The sequence below is a fragment of the Leucopleurus acutus genome (genome assembly GCF_964270905.1).
Source record: "Leucopleurus acutus genome assembly, chromosome: 1".
Classification (NCBI taxonomy): domain Eukaryota; kingdom Metazoa; phylum Chordata; class Mammalia; order Artiodactyla; family Delphinidae; genus Leucopleurus; species Leucopleurus acutus.
Window position 1 is genome coordinate 50,030,575 of NC_139142.1, and position 23,057 is coordinate 50,053,631.

Consider the following 23,057-nt stretch of genomic DNA (forward strand, 5'->3'; position numbering starts at 1 on the left):
TGGAGGGCTATTGTACATCCTCAACTTTATGGCGTGGTGGTCAGGTAACACTTAGTTCATGGTGGGCAGCTCAGGTTGCATGATAACTTTGGTGGCCTGTGGTTAAGCATTCAGTCTCTCCTAAGGCCCTGTAGCAGGCCAAACGCTGTTTCTTAAAAGGAGAGCAGTTATCCACAGAGGATGGCAGGGCTTTGTTCCAAAATTCTAAGGGCCTACACTGTGCTTCACCTGTAGGAGCCGGCCAAACGCTACAGACTGTATCCCTGTCTGCCACTGCCACTGCAAGCTCCATTGGATCTGCTGGATCATATGGTCCAAGTGGCAGAGCAGCTGGCATGGCAGCCTGGACCTGCTACAGAGCCTTCTCCTGGTATGGACCCTACTCAAAATTAGCAGCTCTTTGTGTCCCTCAGTAAATGGGCCAAAGTAATACACCCAAATGAGGAATATGTTGTCTCCAAAATCCAAAGAGGCCCGCTAGGTGTTGTGCCACTTTTTTCGTTGTAAAGGGGCCAGATCCAACAACTTAAACTTCATGTTAAAAGGGATATCTTGACATATACCACACCACTGGGTCCCTAGAAATTTCTCTGAGCCAGTTCTCTGAATTTTTGTCAGATTTATTTCCTCCTTCTGACACACAAATACCTTACCAATAAGTATAGAGTAGTTGCTACTTCTTTTCCTTAGGTCCAATCAGCATGGTGTCATCAGTGTAATGGACCAGTGTGATATCTTGCAGAAGGGAAAGATGATCAAGGTCCCTGTGAACTGAATTATGATATAGGGATGGAGAGCTGATACTCCTGAAGTAGGACAGTGAAGGTGTGTTTCTGGCCTTGCCAGCTGAAAGTAAACTGCTTCTGGTGGTCTTTCTAATAGAGATGGAGAAAAAGACATTGTCAGATCAACAGCTGCATAGCAGGGACCAGGGGATGTGTTAATTTGCTCAAACAATGAAACCACATCTGGTATAGCAACTCCTATTGGAGTCACCACCAGGTTAACCTTACAACAATGCACTGTTATTCTCCAAGATCCATCTGTCTTCTACACAGGCCAAATAGGTGAGTTGAATGGTATGTGGTGGGGATCACCACCCCTGCATCTTTCAAGTCCTTGATGGCAGTAATCTCTTCAATCCTTCCAGGAATGCAGTATTGCTTTTGGTTTACTATTTCCCTACATAAAGACAGTTTTAGTGGCTTCCACTTGGCCTTTCGCCCATAATTGCCCTCATTCTACAGGTCAGGAAACCTGCGTGGGGATTCTGCTAGTTGCTGAGTATGGGGATTCCACTTATGAGTTCCAGCACTGGGGAAATACCCACATGATGCATTTGAGGACCCACTGGGCCCACTGTGAGACAGATCAGAGCTGAAACTCCACTGACCACCTCCTGACCTCCATAAGCCCCTACTCTTGACTGGACCACAGTGATGTTTTGAGTCTCCTGGAATTAGTGTCAGTTCAGAGCCAGTGTCCAGTAATCCCCCCAAAGCCTGATCATTTCCTTTTCCCCAGTGCACAGTTATCCTGGTAAAAGGCCATAGATCCCTTTGGGGAAGTCTGGGAGAAAGATTAACAGTATGCATTTTTGGCAGTGTCCTTCCTCAAGGGGAGCCAGATTTCCTTTCATACAAGGGGTCCTGGTTCTGTAAACTGGCTCAAGTCTGGGAACTGAGGGAAAGACTATGACTCTGTTTTTATCATTTTTGTTCCCTTGAGCTACTACTCTTTTGCTTATACAGACCAAGTAAGAATTTAGTAAGCTGCCCGTACATTTCACTTCTAGGAGCACCGTGATCAAATAGACAGCACTATCGGTCTCCATGCGTCAGACTACCCTGACTGCTGCTTTGACTCTGCTGGCCACTATGATAATCACACCCAGCTTGCCTCTGGACATGGGGTGCTGCCACTGGACTCTGCCACTCAGGCTCCAATTGCTCTCCTTGCATTCAGGCTTCCCAATTCAGTGGCAGCAGTTCCCACTCTAAGTTCTGGCCTGCAGAGAAACGTGGTCACAGAGCTCTTCAAGGGCGCTGAGGATCCCCTCACAGATTTATTTCTCACCGTTGTGGGGAAAGGAGTGTCCTCTGGGCCAGGGTAGGCCGCCCCAAAATGTGCCCCAAAGGCATATTGATTATTTTGAATTACAGTTACTTAAGAAATGGCCAACACAAGAGAGATACTCTCAACCTCCTTTTCCCTGAAAGCAGGAAATAATCTCTCATGTGAAAGGTACATTCCCTGCATCTGAAAGTAGAAGGATACCTTTATCACCAGAGATAGGTAATTCAGGCTGAGAAGTCTGTATAAATGAACCTTGTTACTTCCCATATTCTGTTTAGATTCTTCACTAATTAGTGCCCAAAACCTAAGTTTCCTTGTCCTGTCAATTCCTTACAAATTTATTTGTCTAAAAAGTATAAAAGCTGCCTGCTTTGGCCACTTCTTAGGTCCCATTTCTAAGAGACCTCCATGTGCATTAATTAAAATTTGGGGTTTTTTTTCCCCTGTTAATTTGTCTAGCGTCAATTTTATTATTAGTCCAGCCACAAGAACTCAAAATGGATAGAAGGGGAGATTTCCCCCCCGACGCTACGCATCGAATATTTCTACGAGTGGAAAGTAAAATTAATAAATTATATCTTATTCTGAATGAAACTATATTGGTTCCTAATGACTGACCCTTCATCATTGACCACTTCATCTTCTAGAGATCAGTAAACTTCCAAGTATGTGCTCCAGGTCCCTTTCATCTTGGCACTTACAAATGCAGATACCTTGAGCCAAAGTTAAGGAATGATTCAAAATCTCCTGGTGTGGTGTCCAGGAATTTGCTTTGATTATCTCCATAGTAATCAGTGAATCACACTAAGACTTGAGAATCACAGCCCTAGATGCCCATAAGGCATCCATTAATAATTACCTCTAACTTTTTGGTTGGGACAAATGCCAATGGCACCTGTTTGGATTTCAGATATTCACCTTTATCCTCTCTTTGAAAATTGGAAGATGATTTTCCCATTTCCTGTTGCCTCTTATTTTTCCCACAAGTCCTTAAGTATCCCTGGTTCAGAATTTTTTCAAAGTAGAGAAATTATTCCAAAACCCAGAAATGATAGAATTCAATAGTAAATGATACAGTTTCTTTATCATTTTTACACTTATCTTCATCTCCTTCTCCCCCTTATGTATTTTCTTGCATTTTACTTATGATGCTCATTTTCCTTGACAGAGCAGAAGCAATGTATGGGTTAGTCAAGTGGCTGACTGTCTCCAGTATACCTTAAATTAGTATCCTGCTCCTATCTCATGGGTTTAGGGCCCTAAAGTGGGAGTTTTGATATGAAGTATTTCAGTTTTTGTTTATAAAGAAGCATCTGAGTGTTGTCCCTTTCAATGTGGAGTTTATACATGGGTTGCTTTTATGCAAAATATTTAGGCATTATTTGGGTAATGCCTTCAGAGCCAACATAAGAACCTTAGCATTGTTTATGTACAGTTAAACCTCTCGCTTTTACTGTTTGCACTACAGTCGACTTGGTTATCAGTCTTCCCTAAACTCTCCAAATGGTTTATTCCATATTTTGAGCTATTCTGCATGACTTTCTGTGCCATATGTCGCATTAATTCTGCGCTGTACCTGCTACAGTAGTCCCCTTAGCGTTTACAATTCTGTTTCTTCTGAAATGTCAACCGAGCTCTTTTTACTTAGAGTCGCCATCTGCTGGTGGGAATTCTGCTTGCCACTACTTGTAGCCCATAGGCTCTAGAATCCTCCTACGTCCACATTCCTTGCCGGGCGCGGTGGCGCGCGCCTGTAGTCCCAGCTACTCGGGAGGCTGAGGCAGGAGGATCGCTTGAGTCCAGGAGTTCTGGGCTGTAGTGCGCTATGCCGATCGGGTGTCCGCACTAAGTTCGGCATCAATATGGTGACCTCCCGGGAGTGGGGGACCACCAGGTTGCCTAAGGAGGGGTGAACCGGCCCAGGTCGGAAACGGAGCAGGTCAAAACTCCCGTGCTGATCAGTAGTGGGATCGCGCCTGTGAATAGCCACTGCACTCCAGCCTGGGCAACATAGCGAGACCCCGTCTCTTTTGAGTTCTTATCTTAAAATAGGCTTTCTTCCCACGTATATATCACAACAAAAAGTACCATGTTTACATTCTTGCACGACTGATTTCCCACTGCATCGTGAATTCCTTTGGCGGGGCAATATTGTCTTATTTTTATTTTTAATCTTACTTCACCATTACCTAGCGAAACAATTGAATATTCAGGTTGCCAAGCATTAATGGAGCCCCTACTGTATGCCAGGTACTATGCTGAGCCCAGGGGATCCCAGTACCTAGATTGGATGAGAATCCCACAATACACCACAAAATGCTCTTCGGAGAGCAAGACATCAGAATAGGAACTCCTTTTTGAGGGTTCATTTGCTTTGATCATTGAGGGTAACTGTAGGGTGTATGAAATAGTCCACTTCGTTAAATTTCAACACTGTGCACGTCAGGGAAAGGAGTCGTTGCTCCTGTACGCAGAGTCCCACCTGGGGAAATCCTCCCAGTGCGCTTCTTGTAAATTGTCTTGACCCGCAGGGGTCACTGTGGAGGCTGGCTTGAGTCCCGAAACGCAAGGGAGCAAAGTAACCGGCCTAGTCCATAAGCTTTCCAGGAAGGAATGAAGTTTCAAGAAAATAGTTTGGATCTATTCCGAATTGTTTTGGCACAACGAAAAGGGAGCTGACGACGGACTTGACAGCCGAACGCTGCACAAAAGTGACGAAAAGCAGTTCGCTTCAAGGAATATTGGGTCTTCTGCGCAGCCGTAGAACCGCCAAGTGCGCCTGCGCATAAGAGTAGCAGCGTTGAGTCAGGCCGGCGGTGGAGGAAACTGCGGTAGAGACCCTCAAGCCTCGCCATGAAAACCCGTTTTAGCACCGTTGACCTCCGCGCGGTACTCGCGGAGCTGAATGCCCGGTACTGTATGACGGGTGACCAGGCTCGTGCGGGTGGTGCAGGAGGCAGAGGCCATGGCTCCACCGTGGAAACAAGAACGGCCTTATGTTTCCCCTGGGTCCCCCCCGGTCCTGTTCTTCTGTGGACCTGGCTAGGCCTGAGTGGGCGAGCGCGTGACATCTTTCCGTGGCTCTCAGGATACCGGGGGGACCCCGGCGGTCGCGTGCCCCACTCCCCGCTCTCGTGGGCTGCTAGTCTCGCCAGGTCTTGCGTCCGGCTTTGGCGGGGCTCTCGGCCTGTCGGCCTGAGTCGCCCGGGTCTGGCAGCAAACGTTTAGTAAAAGACGAGACGCCAGGTGGAGGTCGCCAGTGTAGTCATTTGCTTCAGAGGTTTCCAGACCAGAGGCTTGGTTTGTTAGACGCTCCTCCTCACCACAGAGAAAGGCAGCATCGCCTTTTTAGCCGGAGGTAACAGATTTGGCCTGAGGTCTGCATTCTAATCTGCTTTCTATCATTCAGCTGTGTGAGCTTTGTCATATTTCTCAGGGCCTCGTTTACATATTTTCTTTTATAATTAAGTGGGTTAGATTTTATTGTATTTCCTAAAATATATATTGGATCACTTAAAAGACTCAAGGCATAGTATAGTGTTCTAGAGCTGATAGACCACTTTCGTTCTTAAATAGTTACACTCAAGGTTTGGGCTCAATGTCTGATGGCCTTCAGACTGCACACTGGTTGACTCCCTATCTTTAGAGTCAAAGATCCCCCCTTTCGCCATCTCTGCTTTCGCCTACAGCTTTAAATTGTGTGAAGTTTTATGTTTCAAATGGTAGTATGATTTGTTACATGTTTCCTTTCTCTTTGCAGCTTGCTAGGAATGAGAGTAAACAATGTTTACGATGTGGATAATAAGACGTATCTTATTCGTCTTCAAAAGTAAGAGCATTTTATAGGCTTGTTTTATCTTTTGTATAATTAAATATGAGCTTGTTTGGTTTTTTTAACCTGAGTTAATGCTCCCCTAAAAATTTTTTGACTTTTTTCTTTTACAGACCAGACTTTAAAGCTACACTTTTACTTGAATCTGGCATACGAATTCACACGACAGAATTTGAATGGCCTAAGAATATGATGCCGTCTAGTTTTGCCATGAAGGTAAGTTTTAAGTTATACTTGAAGCTAAATTTTACGGCCCTGAGATTGGTCACTAACAATTGAAATTATAAATGGGTTTTTCTTCACTGTTATAAATAAAATAGAGATAAAATAGAGTAGTTGATAGATACTGGTTGAATAAAGGAGATGTTTAACTTCTCCCTTGTACCCTTCATGCCACTTTGTGCGCCACATCTTTATGTTCCCACAGTTACCGTTCTTACTCAAGCTTTTATAGTGCTGGACATTATAGCCATTTAACTCTAATACTCTTCTCACTATCAAAACAATTCTGTGTTAGACCGACATTGGTTTTTCTAAAGCATCATTTTCATTAGTTTTCCCACCTTTTATGATTCTCTAATTGCTGAATCCATATCCTATACCCCAGCATTCTTGGCTTTCTGTAATCTGCCCTCCTCCCTCCTTCCCTAGCCTTGTCTTCCACAGCTCACTTTTCAGCTACCAATCTGTATTTTGTTGGAATACTCAGTGACATTAGTATGCTACCAACCATATCTTTTTACTTTTCACTTTTCTTTTTGTTTTTACTATTAAAACGGAGATCCCACATTTGTGGATGTATTACCCTTTCGCTTATTGACACGAGATATACTGAAAAGCTCATGATGCAGAGGAAAGACATTAGAGTCAGATATACCTAACTTTGAATTAATGGTATTGCTGCTGAATAATTTTATAACCTGGAAATTTTACTTAATCTCTTGGAACTTGTTTCTTTAAATGTGAAATGTAGATAATGCCTCCCTCATGGGGTTATTGGTGAGGATTAATTGAAGTTACATGTAAAGCATCTAACACAATGCCTGACACATAATAGGGCTCCATATGTATTAATTTCCTTCTTCCTCTCCTCCTCACTTTCCTTCAGAAATTTATTTGTTTTGGCATTGTGTTATTTCATTAGAGGCTTTACAGAGAAGATCCTTATCCCCAGCAACTTAGAATCTGTTTTGGATTACACGTTAGGTAAGTGTTTCCCAAATCACAAGGCCTGTCACAAAATTATCAAATTCTTAAAAGTTTAATTTACTTAATAGTAACCCCAAATGGTTCTATTTTGGGGATTGTCCTTAATAATAATGACACTTTATATTTGTATAGTACTTTTCAAAGAATAATGCATACTTCATTTAAGTTGTTTAATAACTTGGATATGAAGAACTAATATTGTTTCAGTTTTACATATGATATAACAGATAATAAGATATATGATACTGGGACTGTATAAACATCCCTAAACGAGGCTACATCAATAGGAGGTCAGACACTCAAAAAAAAAAAAAAAAAAACTTAGAATTTAATGAGTTATGTGTGCATGTAAATCTAAATGTGTATAAAAATTCTCTTCAGTGGAGCAGACAATGTTAAGTACTTTATAAATAACTAAAAGAGCTGCTACTGTTGTATGTCACAGGCAGGGTCATGTTTAGTATGTGGTAAATCACAGTGATTGTTCCTAATTCTCACATTTGGGGATGCCAGCTGTAGCTTTGTGGCACTGACAGAAGCTTGTTTTCACCAAGCTGCTAGTAGGGAAATAAAGAAAAAACAAGTTTTACATATGTATTATATGTCCATCTATACTCATGATAATTTTCCCTTTTTCACCATTTTGTGGTGTGGACTTCTGTTCCATTCAAGGATGCCTTTTATCTTCATTTTAACTTTATTTTTCTCAAAATATTACTGGGGGAATTGATTATGATTTTCACCTGGAGATTTAAAGACAGCCCTGAATGTAGGTCACTGTTTAAATCAAAATTAAAATAGGCCACTTTTAAATGAGAACTATTGAATTTAGGAGGGAGAGATTATTCTATGAAGGTTGAAAAGTCTTACATCTGCCTGAATATATGTGAGTATATAATTCTGCCTGAATATATAAAATGAGAATTTTAGTCAATTTGAACTGTAGATCTGGAGAAGAACTCTTCTTAGTTATGAAAAAATTGGCATTAATTTGAAGAATGACCCTGTATATTCTTCTTCTCCTTTTTTTTAAGATGGTTTTAGTTTAAATTCTCTGTAAAATTTGTTTTGGATTTGAGGCTTGAAGAAAAGAAAGCATTCTTTCTTTCTGGTCTTGACTAAGGGATCTTTCAAATTCAAATTTAGAAACAATTGTAAAAATTTTTTTTAGGAGCTACAGAGTAGTCTTGTTTTTGGTCCATGTCATACTTAAATATTTGTACATGTAATATAAAACAGTAGATATTTACCAAGTAAATTGTCTTTGGGTTTAACATGTTAATTTTATTTTAATTGTTTATAAGAACAAGAACATTATGACTAGGGATAAGAAGAATGGGATTTGATAAAGGATAGGAGTTACTACATTTGGATTTGACCTAGGTTGTTCAAAAGCCTGGAGATAGTACCAGAAAAATTCTGTTTGGGTTTTATTAATAAAGTTTGTGGGAATAGAGGGTAATTGGTTGTAAGTTGGAGGACTAATTTATAGAATTCCATTGAGCTCCTGGTTCAGAATTTGTATTTGAAGTGAAAGATTAGTGGAAACCACTAGTTAATCTTGAACACAAACACACGAAAGGAAATTTGGGATACTTAAAAAATTTCAGTAGAAAGAGGCTTAAAAAAAAGTTACAGCTTTGTGTGAGGTCCTCAGAATAAGAACGGATTTATTTAGCAGTGGTATAAAGCAACAACGTAAACTTCGCTATAGGTCTCTTATTGTCTACTTAAAAATTGGATATAAAATACTGTTTCAGAGTTAGCAGTCAGAGTTGTCTGAAATAAAATGTGTTTCCTCTGATTATGACTCTGTAAGTTTTAATTTTGACTATACTGTTTTATCTGTTAGTCTTAAGATGTTATTCTTGATGGAAATGAAAAGAAGAAACTTAATTATAAACCAATACTGAATGATTAGGAATTCACTTTTACTATATAAATGCCTTTTTTCTTCTCTTTCTTGCTAGTGCCGAAAACATTTGAAGAGTCGGAGATTAGTCAGTGCAAAACAGCTTGGTGTGGATAGAATTGTGGATTTTCAATTTGGAAGTGACGAAGCTGCTTATCACTTAATCATTGAGCTCTATGACAGGGTAAGTTAAATTTGGGGGATGGGGTGAGGAGAATTATTATATTGTTAATTATTCATGTAATAGTGCTGTCAGACATGGGCAGGGAACATTTTTTTCTTCTCAAAGGCCATTGATACACTAGGATAATAAAGTGCAACAGGAGTAAAATGTAATTTTCCATTAATCTTCCTTTTTATCTGGAGGCCAGAATTTAGGCAGACTGTAGCCATTTAAAATAGCATTTGAGGGACTTCCCTGGTGGTCCAGTGGTTAAGATTCTGTGCTTCCACTGCAGGGGGGGCAGGTTTAATCCCTGGTCTGGGAACTAAGATCCTGTATGCCATGTGGCATGGCCAGAAAAAAAAACAAAAACAAAAACAATAATAAAATAGCATTTGAATGTAGGAGACGAAGATCCGAGAACTGAAGAAATTATCTACTACTTTATATTTCAGGACTAGAGTGGTACAACCAGCAAATTGTCAAATAGTTTTGTCATAAATAAGACCGCAGTTGAGACTCAGGGACATTGCCATGTTTTCAGTGTCATCAGTCGTAAGAGGAAGACTACTGATGGCCTCACCATTCTTGCTTCTTGCCTCTTAATCCTTCCATTTAGTTACCTGTTCTATCTTGGAAATGTTTCATGAGCTACCTACAGCAAAATAAATTCCATTTGCATCAAAAATTTAAATATAAAGAGTGAAACCATAGAAGTACTAGGTGAAAATATGGATTAAGATACATGAATTTGGGATGAAAAAGACTTTTAAACCTAACAGTGAAAACAAATATTGATAGATATGACTGCTTAATTTTAAAGCTGTGTAAGGCAATTTAACTGTGTAAGGCAGAAAACACCATGAACTGTTGATACATATATCAAAAGTGAAAAACTGGGGAAAAATATTTTAACTTGTGTGGTAAATAAAATGCTCATAATCCTAATACGTAGTTTTCACAAACCATTCAAGTGGAAAAATGGGTAAAGTGCTTGATTACACAATTCAAAAAATAATACAAATGGCTTATGAAAGCATGAATACTGTATAAATTAACAGATTACTGAAAGATAAAAATGATAGTTTTCTTCCTCCCCTTTTTTTCTTTCTCTGTCAATATATAAATGATTGGAAAGTTTGACAATAACCAGTATTATCAAGAATGTACAGGGAGGGCTTCCCTGGGGGCGCAGTGGTTGAGAGTCCGCCTGCCAATGCAGGGGACACAGGTTCATGCCCCGGTCCGGGAAGATCCCACATGCCGCAGAGCGGCTGGGCCCGTGAGCCATGGCCGCTGAGCCTGCGCGTCCAGAGCCTGTGTTCCGCAAAGGGAGAGGCCACAGCAGTGAGAGGCCCGCGTATCACAAAAGAAAAGAAAAGAAAAGAAAAAAAAGAATGTACAGGGAGTTCCCTGGTGACCTAGTGGTTAGGATTCTGGGCTTTCACTGCCGTGACCTGGGTTCAGTCCTCGGTCAGGGAACCGAGATACTGCAAGCTGTGCAGCGTGGCCAAAAAAAAAAAAATAATAAGGGAGAGAATTTGAAAAAGGATGTACGGGAGCAAGGGTAGCTATTACTTTTTCTTTTTTGCGGTACGTGGACCTCTCACTGTTGTGGCCTCTCCCGTTGCGGAGCACAGACTCCGGATGCGCAGGCTTAGCGGCCATGGCTCACGGGCCCAGCCGCTCCGCAGCATGTGAGATCTTCCCGGACCAGGGCACGAACCCGTGTCCCCTGCATCGGCAGGCGGACTCTCAACCACTGCGCCACCAGGGAAGCCCGCAAGCGTAGATTAGAACATTATTTTTGGAATATTGTTTGACAGTATATAACATGATTTTTAAAGTTTATGTGCATAACCTTTGACGCAGGAATTCCACTTCTAGCAATTTATCATAAGAAACGTTTGAGGCAAGTGCTCAGGAAGGACCATACCAAGGATAGTCTTTATAGTGTTTATAATAGTTAAAACTTGGAAAGAAGCTAAATGTCTTTGTTTTTTTGTTGTTTGTTGTTTTTTGCTTTTTCTCCATTTCTCTGTGACTGTCATCTCTTAAATGTTCCCATTTATTGCTTGCATGAGTCACTTGGGCTGGACTTACCACAGCTTTTAAGTGGAAATCGGTCCCTAGTTGTTCCTCATGTGTGGAATTTTTCAATTCTAGCTAGACTCCAAGCGACTCCATTATTCAAAGCTAAATTTCTATGAATAAGAGATTGGTTAAATAATTAAGGGAGACCCGAATAATAGAATGTGTAATTTTTAAAAATAATATTGAGCTGTTTGTTTTTTCTTCTTTCTTATCAATGTTTTTTACCACATGCTTTTAATCATTTTAAGGTTTTTGTTAGATATGTGGCACATACATTATAAGCGTGCACTTTAGTGAACTATCAGAAGTGGACATACTTGTATTAGTTATTTACCTGGATGTGGGACCAGGACAGCGAGACCACCTGCTGATCCTTGCACTTGTCTTTAATTGTCTATGCACTTCTCTTTGCCGCTAATTCCTTTACCCATCTTTCTGCCCCCGCTCCCCTGCAGGCAGCAGCAGCTACAGCTGCAGTGGCTGCTCTCCTGCAATTGATTTTTGTATGTGGTCTCAGGTAGTGGTCAATTAAAAAAAAAATTTGTATGATAACCTTTTTAAAACCTTTTTTGTTTTGAAATGATTATAGATTCACAGGAAGTTGCAAAGATAGAACAGAGAGGTCTGGTGTACCCTTCACCCAGTTCCCCTCAGTTGTTACATGTTACATAATTATATTACAATAACAAAATCAAGAAATCAGTATTGGTACAATGTATGCATATAATTCAATGCATTTCACCATGTTTGTAGATTCAAGTAACCACCACTGCAATCAAGATACAGAATTCTTCCATTACCACAGAGATCTTCCTTGCTTGTGGTACCCCTTTGTAATAACACGCACCCCTCTTCCTCCCATCCCTGCACGCTGGCAACTACTAATTTGTTCCATCTCCATAATTTTGTCATTATAAATCGGGTCTTTAACAAAGAAGGCAGTCTCAGAACCTTGGTGAAAAGGACATACCAGATAGTCTTTAATAGGAGTTGATAAACTACAGCCTGTGGCCCCTTTTTGTAAAGCCTGTGAGTTTAAGAATGGTTTTTACAATACATTTTAAAAGAGCTCTTTAAAAAGAAAGAAGAATATGCAACAGAAACCATATGTGGCCCACAAACCCTAAAATATTTATTATCTTGCCTTTTATGGGAAAAGTTTGCTGATCCCTGCTCTTAAATAATAGACTCATATTGTCTGAGCTAATATTGCTTGGACAGATGCTAGACTGTATCAGGGATGCCAAGTTAGGATTTTTAAGATTCTTTTTAGTCTAGAAGCAGATGCCTTCATGAAAATAGAGTGTTAACCTATGATCTAGGACAATCAGAATTGATTACACAGGACTGAATAAACTGGGGAGAATCTGATTGTGGTTATTTTTTTCAGAATGTTGTTGATATTTTTATGATAGTTATATGATAAAGCCCTTCTGACGTGTAACTTAGTAACTATACTAGTGCTAGTTGGAGTGATACATTCTTTAAATGGTAGTTTGCTCTCTTTGGTCTCTTAGAATTTAGGAACACTTGCCTTTTACTGAGATTGTTTTACTGCTCAAGACAATGTGTCTATTTACACAGGTTCAATAAGAATGTGTCCTTTTTACCAGGTTACAATTAGGCAAATTGATTGTGTAGCCAAGGTCAAACCTAGAGTGTCACATCTGAGAATAAATCTCATTCAGTTAGGTGTGAAAAGCTCACCATTAAGGAAAAAAGGTTATACTTCAAATGTAAAGCCAGTGTCCACAAAGCCCTCCTGAGAACCTAGTCTTATACCTTATCTGTGGCATATAGGATCCTAGCCTGCAGGAAGTAAGGAAGGTCACTTCTTGTAGATTTGCGTGACTTCTCGTAGAGAAGAATTTACTCACATTTATAGGTGCACCACAGACAAAACCAGTAGTGATATTTTCTTTTCTTTTTTTGGTTTCCATAGCTTTGAGTTAGAAGCAAATAATTTTTAAGTCTCTGGAATAATATAGGCTATTGAAGATATAATTCTAAATATCTTCTTCAGGCAGCAGTGATTATGAAGGCTTCAGTAACTGCTTGATACCATGTGGCTCTAGATTTGCTGTCTATAATTTATACATATGTTAGTTAACATTTCTTGCAGCACTTGTGTAAATAAATCAGTCCAAGAAACAAAGTAGCTTTTTCTGTGTATATGTGTAATCAAAAATAATTTGAGATGTTGTAATCATGAGAGGAGACTGTTAAAAATTATCCAAAATTTGAAAAGAGACAAAAAGGACAAAATGTCATTTTAGTATCCTGCCAGGTGTTGTCTAGCGTTGTCTAGCCGACACTCCTGGGGATTCTAGGGATGTGGTTTTTTTTTTTTTTCTCTAGTTGCGGCAAGTGGGGACTGCTGTTCCTTGCGGTGGGCGGGCTTCTCATTGTGATGGCTTCTCTTGTTGCGGAGCGCGGGCTCTAGGCGTGAGGGCTTCAGTAGTTGCAGCACGCGGGCTCAGTAGTTGTGGCTCACAGGCTTAGTTGCTCCACGGCATGTTGAATCTTCCCGGACCAGGGATCGAATCCATGTCCCCTGAATTGGCAGGCGGATTCTTAACCACTGTGCCACCAGGGAAGACCCTGCTATTTACTCTTGATTAGGCTCTTTTACAACTCGTTAAGGGTGGACTTTAACTTATAGAAAACTGATAGCAATGCAAATAATTCTTGCCTGATAGCAATGAAAATTAATTTCATCTAGTAGAGATTCAAATTATCTCTGTCCAGAGAAAAGATAACCCCAGAGGTTGCAGTTTTATTGCCCTAAATTGGCAGTCTTACACAATCATTCTTTTCTCACCCACTCTAAGTAGTCCACTTACTTCATTTCTCTTAGAACCAGTTTTGTCATCTAGTTCTCTCATTAATTAGTTGAATAACTTTTTGGCAGTTATAAAAATAGTATATTGTTTTCTGGTGACCACTGTTTCTGTTGAAACCAGTGTCAGTCATACTGTTGCTCCTTTGAAGGTAATCTCTCCTTTTTATCTGGGTGCTTTAAATTTTTTTCTCTTTGTCTTTGATTTTCAGTGGTTTGCTATGATATGTCTAGTTGATTTTCCTTTGTAATTACCTTCTGGGGTTCACAGTGCTTCTAGAATCTGTGAGTTGGTGTTTTTCATCAGTATGGGAAAATTCAGTCATATTTTCTTTTGATCTATCTTCCACTAATTTTATTGCTATCAGACAAGAATCATTTGGAATCATTTGTAATTGCTCTATTATCTGATTCCTCTGATGTCTGTTTTATAGTCTGTTATTCTTTTAACTATAATTACATTGTCTTGTCTCCTCCCATGCCTGGTTACTTTATTGTGTGCCAGGCATTGAGTAGGAAAAGTAATAGATAAATCGTGAGACCTGGAATGATGTTATCTTCCTTTAGAGAGGATATTTGCTTTAGACAGGTTGCTAAGGACACAAGTAATCCCATATTACGTTACTCCAATCAAGAATTGAATTGATTAGGAGCTGGGTGTGGGAAAGCTGGAAAATTTCCGGTTCACTCCTCCTGGGATGCAGCCTTTTGGGGTCAGTATTCATAGCTGAACTTATCAGGGATAAATCCCCTTAGCCCCTACCCCTTTCACTTGGACCCTGAACTCAAATTTTTATTCTCCTTAGTTGTCCTGTGAGCCTATCAAAATTCACGCTCAGCTTCTCAGCCTGTCAGCTGATTCTTAACTGTTAGATAAATGATCCTAGGGAAGAAGGAGCTCTAAGTGTGGAGCTCACCTTTCTGAGTTTTCCTCTCCTAGATTTTGATCCTATAAATGTTTACTGCCTGTTTGCATTTTTTGTTTCATAAGAGACTTGCTTTGTATCTTGTCCAGTTTTTCTTTTTCTCAGTAGGACAATAGTTAGAATTATCTAGACTACCATTTAAATTAAAAATGTTTATACAAGTAGTACACAAATGCATTCTCAGTATATAGAAAAGTTTGTAGAATTAAAATTGAAGGTCTTATCACCCCTGGCCTAACCAGTTCCTCATCCCAAAGTAACCACTGTTATGTTTGGTGTCCTATTTATGATCCCTTTCCCCCACTCCCGCCCACCCCAATTAAAAAACAAGAGAAGGTTTTTTTCATTGGGGGGGGAGAAATCTCTAGAATGTAACTAATTGCAGGCTGCCTTAGGTTTAACTCAATGTGAAGTTTAAGTTATATATCAGACATAGGCCTTTCCTTTTTTTTCTTTTTTTCCTTTTTCAATTTAAACTTAGCACTTAATGATGTAAAATTTCTTTCCACAGAATAAAAAAGTCTTTATTATCATTTAAAAATTTAAATAATTTTTTTATTTTATAGTAATACTAGATTTGTAGAAAAGTTGCAAAGATAATAAAGAAAATTCTGGTATACCCTTCACTTAGTTTCTCTTAATGTTAACATCTTATATAACCATGGTACATTTGTCAAAACTGAGAAATTCACATTGGTACATTACTGCTAATCAAACTACAGACTTTATTTGGGTTTCACCAGTTTTTCTACTCATGTTCTTTTTTCTGTTCCAGGATTCAATCCAGGATACCCCCTTGCATTTAGTGTATTTCTGTTTTGAAGGCTCTGCTCAATTGGCATGTGTACTGTCTAGGTTCCAGAGGTCCACTTAGTGATGAGTTTGGAATAGATATTCAGGATTTATATATGAGAGTATGTGCTTAGGAATTTTCAGTACTCACTGTGGTATTTAAGAGAAGTATGTTAGTTGATTCTTACAGTAGATCTTGAAGATTGCTCTCTCCTCTATACCAGGGTCTGAGCTTCTAGCCTTCATGTCTGGAATTTTGATGTATGGTTTATCTAGAGTTGATCAGACCTTGGGTAAAGAGGCTGTTACTATTCAGACTCACTTAAGAAAGTCAGTTTATTAATTTGTGAAAAGCAGGTTCCAGTAAGAAAGACTCTGGAGAAAGTAAGATTAGAAAATGGATTATTGAGTACATCAGAGACAAGTGCAGTATTTCCCCAAGTAAGTTCCTCGACACCACTTCCATATGATAATAGCCTAGAAAAATGGTTCCCCTAGTCATAAAAATTTGAAGAACCTTGAGAATAAATAAGGTAAATATTTTTTTTTAACTCTAGGACTTACCAGTGCCTTTAATATGATCGTGTGATGTGTACATCCCCTAGGGAAGGATATGTTACATAGAATTTCCAAAACTTATTAGATCACAGAATTTTTTTCTTTTTAATGGGAGTAGTGGAAACCATCTTAACAGAATACTTGGGAAACCTTGGTTTAAAGAAAGCCCTCTGAGGGAAGTAACTGCGTTACTGGAATCTTCCAGATGTTCTTGATAACTGAACAGTTTGATTCAACAAACATTTATTGAGCACTTTCTATGTGCCAGGTCCTATGGCCAGGTCTGTTTTTCAAGTCACACCTTTATGAACCAATCAGACACTATATGGACTTCTATCCAAGTCTCCTACTTTCCTTCTCCAGTTAACATTTCTGTTCTTTAAGTTAAATGTTTAAATTTCTAAATGCATGATTTCTTTGAAGTTAGAACCTTTAGCAGTAGGTCCTACTCTTTCAACACCTAGTAACTTCAGGTTATCTACAGGCATTCCTCATTTTACTGAGCTTTGCTTTATGCTTCTCATATACTGCGTTTTTTACAAATTGAAGGTTTGTGGCAGTCCTGCATCAAGTAATTTTTTGCTGTCAGTGCCATTTTTCCAACAGCATTTGCTCACTTTATGTCTCTGTCACATTTTTAAAATTCTCACAATATTTGAAACTTTTTCATTACTATTATATTTTTATGGTTATCTGTGATCAGTGATCTTTAATGTTACTACGAACAACTCACTGAAAGCTCAGATGATGGTTAGCAGTTCTTAACAATAAAGTATTTTTAAATTAATTACATACCTTGTTTTTTAAGGTATTTTTTAAAGTATATTATTTTTTTGTTTTTTAAAGTATATTATTATCTTTATACACTGTATCATACATTGTGTTATGATACATTATATTTTACATTATATTATTAAACATTACAATATAGTGTAAGCATAACTTTTATATACACTGGGAAACCAAAAAATTCGTGTGACTTGCTTTATTGAAATATATGCTTTATTTCGGTGGTCTGGAACCAAACCTGCAATAACGTCAAGGTATGCCTGTATATTTGTGATCAAGGTGAATGGTGGCCCCATCTAGTGACCATTATCTTGCAACCTGTTATTCCTCATGAGATTGGGGCTGTTCCCACCGTCTTCTGGGACCACCTTCTAAGTACTTGCTAAGGCATGTGTGACCATTTATTTTCATGGATGCTTCTTTGTATTTTAATTATACAACAACCTTCACTGTCTATAATAAATTTGGAAGTTTGTGTTTTTTGGGCAGTTTTATTTTCATTAGGTTTCTCCCCTGGTTTTTATTGAAAAGATTATGTAACAATATTAAGTTTTAAAAAGACTTTTTAATCCTCACTCTTTAAGAAGTATTTTAATTTTTCCTGTGTTTGCCTTCCACTTCCCAGGATACATTTGCCTTATACTTCCCAGAATACAGGATTTTTTGGTCTTCCTGTTTTTTACTTAACATTATAAACATTTTCCTACTTTTTTTACCTAGTCTTTTTTCAAAGAATCAATTTTATTTATTTATTTATTTTTGGTTGTGTTGGGTCTTCGTTGCTGTGCACAGGCTTTCTCTAGTTGCATCGAGCGGGGGCTACTCTTCATTGCGGTATGCGGGCTTCTCAATTCTGGTGGCTTTTCTTGTTGCGGAGCACAGGCTCTAGGCGCGCGGGCTCTAGTTGTGTAGTTGTGGCACATGGGCTTAGTTGCTTCGCGGCATGTGGGATCTTCCCGGACCAGGGCTCGAACCTGTGTCCCCTGCATTGGCAGGCAGATTCTTAACCACTGCACCACCAGGTAAGTCCTACATAATCTTCTTAAGTTAACAGCTTTTAAATATTTTGTCATATTGGTATAATTTATTTATCAATATCTCCAATTTTTACATTTAGGCTGTTTGCAGTTTTTTTCTATTGTAAGTAAGATGCAGTTTAAGCATGTAGCTTCTGGTTTTATTGAGGTATTACACTAGGCCACATAACCAAGTGTGGAATTCCTTGGTCAAAGGGTATAACGGCCTTTATTGATTTTTCCATATAACTAATTGCTATTCAAAGACAAATTGCAGGTGAAAGTATAAATAGCTCTGTGTTTGGCTTCTGAAATATATGTTGTTTTTCTTAATAAGCCACAGTGTTTGTAGATTTGCCTCAACCAAGTGCAACATTAAGTTCAGTTGGTGGTCATCAAGGTGTTAATTGATTATTCTGCTTCTAATAGTGACCTCTGCAGAACCACCAGACAGTGAGTTTAAAGTTACTCTTGATTCCTTCATTATGTTTCAAACTTGGGGTGTTTAGATTTATTTTATTTCATAGTCTGTGCTGGGCAAGTGCAAGGAGCACTGTTTAGATGCAACTCAAATGCTTTGTGTTTGTAACTCATTTCTATAGCCTTGATTGGGTTTTTAAGAGACTACATTTTCTTTCTCAATTTTTAAGATTTAAGAATGATTTGGGAAAAGCATTAAATTATATTTTATTCTATTACAGGGGAACATTGTTCTTACAGATTATGAGTACCTAATTTTAAATATCCTAAGATTTCGAACTGATGAGTCAGATGATGTTAAATTTGCTGTCCGTGAACACTATCCCGTTGATCATGCTAGAGCTGCCGAACCTTTGCTTACCTTGGAAAGGTAACATGTTTGTTTATTAACTCATTTCATATTGTATTACATAGTAAAATAGATCATATGTCAGAATATGAAAGAACTGTCACGTAAGAAAATATTTTGTTTACTTGCATAAAATAAATTTGGGCTGCTTGAACTATGTAAGTGTGTGCTTAAACGTAAGCAATTAAGCCTTATTTGGGAGTAGCAAATGTACGTTTTTTTAATCTAAGTTTGGTGTTCCTTCAGATGTTTATGATTTCTTGGTAAAGTGGGGGAATTTATTAGCTGTTCTGTGAGAAGACAAATGTATATCTTGGCAGAGCGCAAAAGGAGATAGGAATTCTGGTTTAGCTAAAAAATAGGAATATGATGGGATAAGGTGCTGACTATAACAGCACTCTTCTGGCTGGAAGGCTTTGCTAATAGGCTACAGCAGTGGTTTTCAAAGTTTAGAATGCATCAGAATCACCTAGAGGGCTTGGTAAAATATAGATCCCCCTGCCTCCACCAGGTTTTAAGTAGATCTGGTGTAGATCCCAGGAATTTACATTTCTAACAAGTTTGCAGGTGAGGTTGATGCTGATTTGGGGGGGAATACTGTGGCCCACAGCATCCTTGAGTTCTTTCTAGATGTTTAATTAGGTAAAGCCATTTCAGGTGTTAAGATATATCACCAGGGAGGGATAACTTGGGAGATTGGGATTGACATATACACACTACTGTATATAAAATAGATAACTAGTAAGAACATGCTATATAGCACAGGGAACTCTACTCAATACTCTGTAATGGCCTATATGGGAAAAGAATCTAAAAAAAAAGAAGAGTGGATATATGTATTGATATATGTATAACTGATTCTCTTTGCTGTACACCTGAAACTAACACAACATTGTGAATCAACTACAATAAAATTTTTTTAAAAAACCCATATATCACCAGTCTCCACAAACTACATTTAACTGTTGCATAAAAATGTGTCTTTCATGTCAGATATGGGCATGCTGACGATAAGCAGTATGACTTCGTTGAAAAAGTATTGATGTTCCTTGGAAAACTTGGTTTCAAGTCCCAGTCTGGTGTTCAGGAACCTACTAAACTTAGATAAATTACTTTTATGATCCTTTTTTTTTTTTTAACCTATAAAGTGAACTAACTCCTCTTATATTTTAGGATATTTTGAAGATCAGGCAAACTGATGCATATGAAAGTACTGTGAACATGAATATGGCTGTAGGGTTTATTAAATATAAGATAGTAAGGGGTGTGTCAATTTTGTTTCACAGATTGACTGAAATAATAGCCAGTGCACCTAAGGGTGAACTACTGAAGAGAGTTCTTAACCCATTACTTCGTGAGTAATCCTATATAGAGCAATGAAGTGTTTGTAAGATAATATGGTTTCTTAGAAATATATGTAACACATTGAAATCTAGTTCTAGTAGAAAATTAGAACAACTTGATAAATGTAGAAAGGAGTTTAAAATGATCTTTTGAGTAAATAAGTGTTTATTTTCAAGGAAAGAGAAATTTGTTATACCATATGAACTTTGACCTTTATGTTACGTCTTATTTAAAAGCAATACAGTTATGTAAACAAACTATGTTATCTAGCACTTGAGCGCCAGCTATAGTTTTCTAAGAAATCTTTTTTTTTGTTTTTTTCAGTGTCCGTCTTTTTGATTTAATAGTCACTTAGCTTGGTTGGGCTTTCTTTGTTTTGCTTTTTGTTTTTTATCGGTGAGTCTCAGGGCATTCCAAGGTCTGCCAGGTGCCGCTGATAACCAGGGTAAAGATAATCTAATCAACTTTTACACTTGAGAAAATCATCACTTATCCCTATACTAAGGAATCTGGGGAGGACATATGAGAAGGCAGGTACCATTGATTACTACAGGAGTTACTGTTTAGAATGCATTAAAAAAGTTATCTTTAAAACTTTCCATCTGTTAGTATAGCATGTGTAAAATTTGTAAGTTTGGATTTTTCTATTTCTTTATTCTGTTGATATGGTGTATTACATCAACCAGTTTTTGGATGCTAAACCAACCTTTCGTTCCTGGTTTATAATCCTTTTTATACGTGGCTAAATTCCATTAAATTCCTATAACTTGCATTGACTTCTACAATTTTATTGTAGTCTCAAATTTTTATAAATACTTGAACTGTCATTTCTAATAACATTTCAAAATAGGTAAACTAATTGTTATTTTCACTGGCTACTGTTATTGAGTAGATCATTTATATTGGGATATACATTAGTATTTTGAACGTGAAATTTTATAGGAAAATACTACAAATAATATCCTCTGCTTTTATAGCCTGTGGACCAGCTCTCATTGAACACTGTCTTATAGAAAATGGATTCTCTGGCAATGTCAAAGTGGATGAAAAATTTGAAAGTAAGGGTATGTGTGCATGCTACAAGTTTTGCCCATTTTTATTTCATTTTTTTAAACCTATGAAAATTATTTCTGGAAAAAGTAATAAGTGAGTGGGTAGTTCTAGACTTAAAAACATTTGACCTGTTAGTGTTCTATCCATATGGTATTCCTGACTTCCTACTCTAATGTGATGGCTTTATCCGTAGTAACATGCAGTTTAATCTCTTGACCTACGTTATTACCTTCTGATTTTAGAATATTCTCCCTCCCTCCCCCCCCTAAATTTTGGAAGGGGTTACTGCACTTGAGACAGTCTCTGGTACAAGGCTTGAAGGAGTTGAATTATTCACCTTCAGACTCAGAACCTGAGGGGCTTCTAGAAGTAGCATTATTTATGCATTTTAATTCTGTAAGTGCTGTGGTGTGACTTTATAATGAATTAGGCTTTTGTAACTACTTAAGGGAACCTAAATTAACTTCTAGATTAGGATAATAAAAAATTAGAGGAAATATAAGGAAAATGGAAGCTTTGGTCTTTGACAAATTTTTATCTGCAGATTCTCATGTAAAATGAAAAAAAATCATTCTTGATATTTATATTTTGGGATTTATATCACTTCTTAAGGTTTAGGGATCATTTTTATGATGCACAAATGTAAAATTTTTTTGTGCATTTAAAAATACAAATTGAATGTTTTAAGTGAATGATTTAGTTTCTGAAATACATGAATTTAGTGCAATCCTGTTCGAAATGCCGACAGGTGGTATTGTTATTTTTGCTATTGCACTTCCTTTTTTAAATGAATCTGATATGTGCAATGAAAAGCATACAAAAATGTTCAGGAAAACTCTGGAAAATAATAGTAATGATGGAGTATAATCTTTTCATAAATTAAAATGTATTATGAAGCTATAGTAATTAAAAGTTAAGTTTTGGGAGAAGGAATACACAGAATAAAGAATTCAGAAACAAGCCCAAATATATGTGGCAATTTAGCCTATGAACAAAGTGGCTTTCATATCATGAGGGGAAAGATGGATTCAATAAAAGCTATTGGGACAACAAGCTGGCCAAAATATATTCTTATTTAATAAACTGATTATAAACATGAAATAACTATATTTAATTTTCTTGAACAACTTGTATTATTTCATAAGCACTTTCTGTTTTCTACATAGATGTTTAATAATAGTTATGGACAGTTGATTGGCACTCCTTTTTTCCTTTTTTATTCCCCTATTAGATATTGAAAAAGTACTTGTTTGTCTTCAGAAAGCAGAAGAGTATATGAAAACAACATCCAACTTCAGTGGAAAGGTAGCACCACAAATACTTATTGTATATTGTTGATGTTTTACTTATTTAGATTTTTAGAATTTAAATGTTCATTGAAGGATCAGTATATGTAAATTTTTTGTTGTAATTTGGAAATTTAACACCTGTAATATGCTTATTCTAGGGTAGTTTTTTTTAATTGCTGTTGGTTTCTGATTTTTCTGTTCCTTAAATCTTCTGTAAAGTACTGGGTCAAGACAATATGGGCACTCCTGAAAAGTTGAGGAATTTGAAAATATTTCCTCTTAGGTTGATTTAAGATAGAGAAGCACATCTTAATTTGCCAGCACTTTCCAAAAATT

The 23,057-nt window shown here is 37.8% G+C and overlaps 1 protein-coding gene across 2 annotated transcripts in view; it reads left to right on the plus strand.

Annotated features, from left to right (window-relative positions):
- The first annotated feature begins 4,874 nt into the window (after positions 1 to 4,874).
- NEMF (nuclear export mediator factor) overlaps positions 4,875 to 23,057 on the plus strand; it is a 52,044-nt gene continuing 33,861 nt past the window's right edge. The window contains exons 1-8 of one of the 2 annotated variants that reach the window (XM_082845355.1): positions 4,875 to 4,988; positions 5,837 to 5,905; positions 6,022 to 6,124; positions 9,088 to 9,213; positions 18,908 to 19,056; positions 20,322 to 20,389; positions 21,357 to 21,443; positions 22,664 to 22,737. In XM_082845355.1, the coding sequence (XP_082701481.1) occupies positions 4,930 to 4,988; positions 5,837 to 5,905; positions 6,022 to 6,124; positions 9,088 to 9,213; positions 18,908 to 19,056; positions 20,322 to 20,389; positions 21,357 to 21,443; positions 22,664 to 22,737 (735 nt within the window). In that variant the 5' untranslated portion in view covers positions 4,875 to 4,929. The remainder of the gene's footprint in view (positions 4,989 to 5,836; positions 5,906 to 6,021; positions 6,125 to 9,087; positions 9,214 to 18,907; positions 19,057 to 20,321; positions 20,390 to 21,356; positions 21,444 to 22,663; positions 22,738 to 23,057) is intronic. The other variant, XM_082845356.1, reaches the window with a different exon arrangement.